Here is a 7,366-nt window from a genome sequence, read left to right as displayed (position 1 = left end):
ATACCCTTGGCAGAGAGAGGGTTTGTCCCCAAACCCTCAAGACAAAGTGTGGCCTCAACAGGACTGCCCCCCAACGTGCCCTGTGCCCCATAGGCTCGCTCCCCCTCAGGCCAAGGGGCTTGCTCTCCCCTGCAAGGTGCCTTCTCACAGCCTGTGTGGAGAAGGGAGAAGGGCCTGCAGTTAGGAATCTTGGGGCACAGACTCCTGAAGTCTGAGGGAAGCGGGGAGAAAAGAACAAGGTGTGCAAGAAAAAAAAAACAGTCGCGTTTTGGGGATCGATTTTATTTGGGCTTCTCACAGTGGTTACAGCCACTCTGTCTTCAGAACAATCACAGCACAGGAAATGCGTCACCGAGACTGCCCAGAAAAGTCTGACCAGCGGAATCTTATTGCTTAAAATACACATATTCACAACAACTGACAAATGGTGATGTGCCTCACACAGGAATGTGTTAGTATTTGCAAATCTTCCGACTGTAGCACCAAACCCTCGGCAAGACCAAGCCCTTTCTTCTTGTTCACCGGGCAAACCAGATTCAGTCCGATCTCCCCGGCCTCCTATCCAGTCCTCCGGCTCTCTCTTTCCATCTCTCTCCTGGCAGGGGAGTCCCGCTGGCAGGGGAGTCCCGCTGGCAGGGGCCAGACTGCGTGACCGCTGGAAATGAGCCTGGCTCCGGCGGCTGCGTTCACTTGTTCTCATGCCTGGAGGGCAGGAGGCTGCAGTGACCCCAACAGTTAGCGCGCAGACCCGCACCCCACTCCAGCCGGGGAAGGAAACTTGAGAGGGCCAGGATTCATCCATGTGATCAGTTAACTGAAGCAGGATTCATTTTGGTAAAACTCCATCCCCTCTCAGACTTCAGTGAGTTGTTCGGGATTTTTATCTTATTATTATTTTTTTTTTTAATTTTTTTTTTTAAAGGTGGAAGGCCAGGCATCCGAGGGCTGCTGACGCACTCCCGCCCATTCTTGCCACACGCCGGCTTACTTGCGTGCACGGGGCCCTGGCAAAGAGAGGTAAGCCCTGTGGCACTGCGGCGTCTGCCAAACTGTCCTGGCAATTCCGGCCGGGGCCAACGGCTGGGCCACAGCTAGTCCCGGATTTGTCACTGAAGATCCATCCAATCCAGCTTCGGAAGGCCCACCTTTGCCTTCTGTGCCGAGTGGTTTTGAACACCCCGTTGGGGGCTGATACTGAGGGCCAGGAGGAGCCGAGGGAGGCAGAAAGGTTCAGGGCACATTTCCACTTACAGGGGAACAGAACACAGGCCTCCGAGTGTCCACGGAGCAATGTGCAAATTGCAGGGCTGGGTAGAGGAGAGAGAGCCTCTACTCCGAGCACAGTTATCTCTGGCAGACGTCAGGGTGGGGGGGGGGGCGGGGGGGGGGCTGCCATCGACGATGCTGCTGGATACACCCGAGTACACAGTCAGACATTTGTTCAGTAAACAGTAAATGTGTAAAATAAATTACCTTGAGAGGGCCATATCTGCTCCAAGCGTGTGGTTGACGCGAGCACAATGGCTGCCGTTCAAAGTATATTCACAGGAAAACAGGGCTGGGGGCTCACACATGAGACAGACAGGTTATCCAAAAAGTCATTGTACACAGACTTCACTTTGTTCAACATGGATTTTGGTTTTGTGGACTCCAAACGCAGACACTCGTTCACCTCACAGCCTTGGATTTGTCTATTTTTGTACATATATATATATTTTCTCCCTTTCTTACTGTAACATCAACGCCTAATGTGAATATCATCGTTCAAGAGTGGGGGGAAAACCAAACTCTTCATATGAACAGCACTGGACAGGGAATGTGAGTTTTAGCTCTTTGCTTTCTCCATCAGGTTATTCCTATCAAAGCTCGACTGGTTATCTGAAGCCAAACCACAGTAATAAGGATCCCGCGGTCCTTCCGGACCCCTGCCTTCGCCCTCCTACCTGGGCCACTCAGGCTCTTTATGGAGGCTACAAAAATCAGCCAGCCCACTCAAAAAGGGGGCTGCGGAAGGGTAGGGGAAGGGCATGAAAGCCACAGATAACCAAGCCATTTTTTCCCCAAGTGGTCAGTTTAAAAATAAAAACAAAAACAATACAACAGAAGAACTTATTCAGAATCAAGAGAAAATACTGTGTAAAAGCCAGGCCATGGGGCTGCCCTTTCTTAGGACCCACAGCCCTGCAGACTGTGTTGGGTGGGGAGAAGACCCTGGTCACCTACAGGCACAGCCCGAAGGGTAGAGATGTGGCAAGCTACACCAGATGCTCCCCTACGGCTTGGGCTCTGCTGTGCTCCCACGGAAGTTCCGAGAGAGCCCCCACCCAAGCCTGCACACAAAACATCTCCTCCCGGCTCAATAGCAGCCAGGCTCTTTGAAGGTCAACTTGGGATAGAGCCACAAACTTCCCTTTTCCAGAAGAGAATTCTTGCCGGCCCGCTGGTCAAGTCCTTGTTTTCAGCTTGCTGTTGCTGTTACTGTTGTTATTGTTGTTTAAGGAAAAGCCAAAAAGAAGGTGATAGAATCTTTCACCCTGAACCAGGCTGTGCCAGCCAGAACCTGCTGGGAAGGGCCCTCATGAATGCACTGTGGTACATCGACCTCATGACCAGGGATTTGAGGGAGCAGTAGGCCTCCTACCAACCTTGTTAACTGCCTGTCTGCTCTCATCCTCCCCCAGGACTAGCCCAGTTCTGTCTCGGCACACCTTGGCAGCAAAGGGTGACAATCCCTGGGCCTCTGCGGGCTTCCTTCCTTCTTCACCCAGGGCTGAGCCCTGCCACCTCTCCTGGACTGAGACACAGAGAAGTTCTCTTAAACCAAACACCAGAGCACAAATCCACTCCACCACTAAGAGTCACCTCAGGGCACAGTCTCGGCCTCCTCCGTCGGGGCCTCGGAAACACACATCTCTCTGACCCGGGCAGGTAGCGAGATACGACTCGAAAAGAGGAAAAGGGGACAGGGTCGGGTATGAGGAACGAGTCAGAGAACGAGCCACCCTGTTGGCTCTCCACGACACTGTGCTCCTGTGGGCGGAGAGGCCTCCGCTCCCCAAGCGGTACCTGGAGGTGCGGGAAAACGCAGGACCGGCGGGGAGGGGGCGAAGAATGCAGTGGCGGCACCACTTTCTCTGAAAGTCATTTAATGCTTCTCTCCTGCTGCTCCCCTACCCTGGTTGCTTTGCCAAGTTCTCCGGCACAGGCCGGGCCTGCTCTAGCTGGGGGAGCTGCTGCTCTGCGAGTTCGGGGAGTCCTGCTCATTGATGGTATTCAGCAGCAGGCATGCAGGGGGCCGTGGCAGGTGGGGGTGCCCGGGCTCTCGGGCCTGCTCCTCGGAGGGCTGGCAGAGGCCTTCCTCCTCGTCACCGGGGGGCCGCACATGGCAGCTGTCGCAGAAGTCCAGGGGCCCATCCAGAGCATCGTCAATGAGTGTGTTGAACTCCTTGAGATCGTCGTCGTGGTGGCCTCGGCTGCACACACATACCTCAATGCCCGAGTCACCAGTGAAGCGGCGATGTCTGCCAGGCGTCTTGTCTTTGCTATCGGGGAGGCTGCCGCCCTGCTCTGAGCTGTAATCTCTCAGCAGCTCCTCCTTACAGTCGGAATCTTTGTCCAGAAAGGCCCCAGGGTCCAGCTCCCCCAGGCCGGCCACAGAGCCACTGGGCTCCATTCCAGGGGCTTTGGTGGCTGCTGTGCTGGCGGGCACGTCAGAGGGCTCAGGGTCAGCGATGCTCGGAGGTCTGGTGCTGCTTCTGCTGGGCCCAGACAAGGGGCTGCTCTGCGCCCCCTGGGGGCCCCTGGTGGGATCGGCGCCTGGGGGGCTGCCGCCTGGGGGGCCACACTGTGCGGGCAGCTGCTGCTGCTGTAGCTGGAAGGCACTGTACGGTGGGGGAGGAGTCGGAGGTCGGTTCACCACTTCCTCATAAGGAGGTAGTAAATAGTTTGGCAAAAACCCTAAAACGGGGAGGCAGGGAGGAGAAATTACTGCACTGGCAATTGTTCGAGAACAGACTGCAAAGCTCGCACTCAACATATGTCTCTTCCCACCCCCAGTACACCCACGGGGGAGCAGGGGCTGGCCCCAGCTCTTGCTCATGGGCAGGGCACAGGGGTGTGGCAATTTTGTGCAGAAAGAGGGACAGACTGGGAGTGACCTAATCTAGCTCCATGAAATCCGAGAGCCCCTGAAGCTGCTTCACAGGCAAGACTTCTGCCCGTCTGGAGGTAAGGCAGAGGGTTAGGCAAATGGGGGGTGGCCAGGAGATCATTTCTGCCCAGAGCGTATCCGTTTCCACATGCCCCGGAGTCTCGTGTTTCTCGCTCAAACTGTGTCCTCTGCCTGTGTCCCATAGGCCTCAGGGTTGGGGATCCTAATTTAAGACTCCATGACCGCCTTTTTCTTGCCCCCCACCCCCCCACCCCCACTTTCCAGATGTATGGGCCATGAAAAGGCCCTTTTTCTGGGAGGTTGGAAATGTGTTCCGTCCCTCACTTGAGTGTGGCTGGAGATGGTCTGGAAAGACAAACCTAACTTCATCCTGACTCAGATTAGAAGCCAGTGGGTTACCAGTGAAGGGTGAGGGGCCTGCCAAGCCTTATTATCAGCCTTCCAGGTAAGTTATCTTTTGAATGTGCTGAATGTCTCAGGGCACACATGGTCTGGTTATAAGAACTGCTAGCATTTATTGAGCACTTACTATATGCCAGGCACTGAGCTAAACACTTAAAACCCTTCTAGATGTGGAATTCCAGACCTGTGAGCACTTTATTCTGTAGAACACATGGCAGAATGGTTTTAGGACAAGATGGACCTCCCTGGACCCTGTGAGGGTCATGTGTAAGGAGCCCTCAGGGAAGTCAGGTGAGTGTCCTTCAGGGAGTCACTGAAGTTTCTCAGTTCTCGGGACATGCCAGCATTACCCACCCCCAATTCCTGCCCCTTTCATGGCAGCTTTTGCTCAGGGATGTCACAGGGTGCTAAGTAAAATGGGAATATTTCAGGCCACAGGCATCTAAATCTTGGTTCACTCATCGTACACCATCTGACCACCTGCCTTAAGGAAAGCATCAGTTAAGCATCAGACACCTGGTCAGAACCCAGCCAGGGTGGGGCTGGAACAGCCCAATGGCTTCAGGCTGCCCCGCCCACAGCACCAGCTCCTCTGTGCTACAGGTGAGCGCCCCTTGACTCCCCAACCTCTGCGACTCCGCACTACGCTGGGCGAAGGGGCCCAGCAGGGCCCACGGTCTGGCGGCTTTGGGTATACATACTGAAATAAAATGGCAGTGCTGAGTAATTGTGGGCTTCCCGGTAGGCAATCAGGTTGATTTCATGCTGCCGCTGCTGGGCCTGAAGGCGATGCTTGGCTCGGCGGTGGTGGCACACGCAGCAGCAGCTCAGGATGATGATGATGGTCCACACCAGCCAGAACCCTGGGGGCAGGGAGGCAGGGCAGAGAGGCACACAGGCGCCGTGAGCACCAGCCAGAGCAGCAGCTTTCCCAACACAGCAGTCCCCGGCCGGCGCCCACCTGGTCAAAGCTGGCAATGTCAGGCCTCCCTGGGTGAAGCCACATTTGGAACCCGTGTTCAGTTTCTAGAAATGTTCGTGCCCGAGTGAAAGATGGGATGGGAGAGGGCAGGAGGCCCCCCTTCCTAACGCCACTGAACCTAGGTTTCGGGTTTGGCGAGCATTAAATATGCTCACCTTTTAGGACATCTTCATCCTCTCTTAAGGGATCTCTGAGAACATGATTCTGGCTTTCTGGTTACCCATCTCCCACCCCTCCCCCAAGCCCTGCTCAAGACCTTAAGGCCAGCTCCCAGCCTCGCTTCCTGCTACTACTCCAGGCTGCTCACCAAAAGCAAAGGGCCCCTCAAAATCCCAGATTAGCAACTACAAGGGGCCTCGTGGGTTCTCCTGATAAAGGAATTCTTAGGGTTCTCTTGATATCACCAAAAAGATTATGGGTTCTTCTCTACCACGTACACTGGTATAACCCAAGAGTCACTCAAGTTACAGGTGGAAAAATTCTAATTGCCTCAGGTCCATCTCTTCCCTAGAGAGTGTAAATGACTTCCTCCGCTCTTGATATAATCTGGTACAATTCCATCTCCTAGAGTTGCAAATAACACTCCCACCTCCCTTTGGGCTGTGATTTCATTAGACTCAGGGCCATTAGCAGGCTGCCCCTCTTTCTTCTTGCTCCAGAGAGGGGTAGGTAAGGGAACAGGGGAGAAGGCCCACAGCCCTCTCTTCTACAGGCAGACTATTTTTTTCTCATTTCCCACTGTGTTCTTGGATCATACTCAGAGAATCTTGACAGACCCCAATATAAGACCCCTACTCCAATCTTCAATTATAAGCAGAAAATCCTTTAAAATTTTCTTAAATCAATGAGCAATTTTGCTTTTAAAAAAATACATATATATACATATGGAAGAGACTGGAAGGAAAAACACAAAAAATAGTGACTTATCTTTAAATAGTGGGATTATAAAAAATTTCAGGTTCTGCCTTCAAATTATAAAACTGGAAACAAACTAAATCAAACTTAAAAATACCTATGACTAGAGGTGCCTGGGTGCCTCAGTGTATTAAGCCTCTGCCTTCGGCTCAGGTCATGATCTCAGGGTCCTGGGATCGAGCCCCATATCAGCTCCCGGCTGAGCAGGAAGACTGCTTCCTGCTCTCCCACTGCCCCTGCTTGTGTTCCCTCTCTCGCTGTCTCTGTCAATTAAATAAATAAAATCTTTAAAAATAATAACAATAATAAATTTCTGGATAGGTTTTGAAATTCCTCTGGGAATGACATGAATCATTAAAATATATTCACAGAATACTACTTCTGACATATAAAGATGTCTCTAGTATTAGAATGAAAAAAGCAAATTACAAAACAGTATAAAATATAATCCTACTTTTTTTTCTTATTAAAAAAAAAAAGAGCATATATAAACATCTAGAGGGATGGTTAGGAAGTTAATCATGGGGCTACTCCCGGAAGACAGAACAGTAAAGTTTCTGGTACCAGATCCCCCCCCCCCTTTTTTTTTGTTGCTAATCTGCATTTCTTTTTATTTTATTTTATTTTATTTAACAGAAAGAGAGAGAAGCAGGCTCCCTGCTGAGCAGTGAGTTCAAGGAGGGACTTGATCCCAGGACTTTGGGATCATGACCTTAGCCGAAGGCAGATGCTTAACCGACTGAGCCACTCAGGCACCCCCATTTCTAATTTTTCTAAGATGAACATATACTTCTTTGAAATAAAAAGAATACTTTTTTCTCAATAAAAAATTTATCTGAGGAATAATTTTTTTTTTAAAGATTTTATTTATTTATTTGACAGACAGAGATCACAAG

The 7,366-nt window shown here is 51.7% G+C and overlaps 1 protein-coding gene across 2 annotated transcripts in view; it reads right to left on the bottom strand.

The window, feature by feature from the left end:
- Positions 1 to 266: 266 nt before the first annotated feature.
- The window catches only part of WBP1L (WW domain binding protein 1 like), a 61,534-nt gene continuing 54,434 nt past the window's right edge, over positions 267 to 7,366 (bottom strand). For both annotated transcript variants that reach the window (XM_059398463.1, XM_059398464.1), the window contains exons 3-4: positions 5,275 to 5,436; positions 267 to 3,957 (exon numbers count right to left, since the gene is read on the bottom strand). In XM_059398463.1, the coding sequence (XP_059254446.1) occupies positions 3,218 to 3,957; positions 5,275 to 5,436 (902 nt within the window). In that variant the 3' untranslated portion in view covers positions 267 to 3,217. The remainder of the gene's footprint in view (positions 3,958 to 5,274; positions 5,437 to 7,366) is intronic.

This window comes from Mustela nigripes, chromosome 4 (assembly GCF_022355385.1).
Source record: "Mustela nigripes isolate SB6536 chromosome 4, MUSNIG.SB6536, whole genome shotgun sequence".
Taxonomy (NCBI): domain Eukaryota; kingdom Metazoa; phylum Chordata; class Mammalia; order Carnivora; family Mustelidae; genus Mustela; species Mustela nigripes.
The sequence above is the reverse complement of the archived record's forward strand: the minus strand, read 5'-3'. Positions and strand labels throughout refer to the sequence as shown.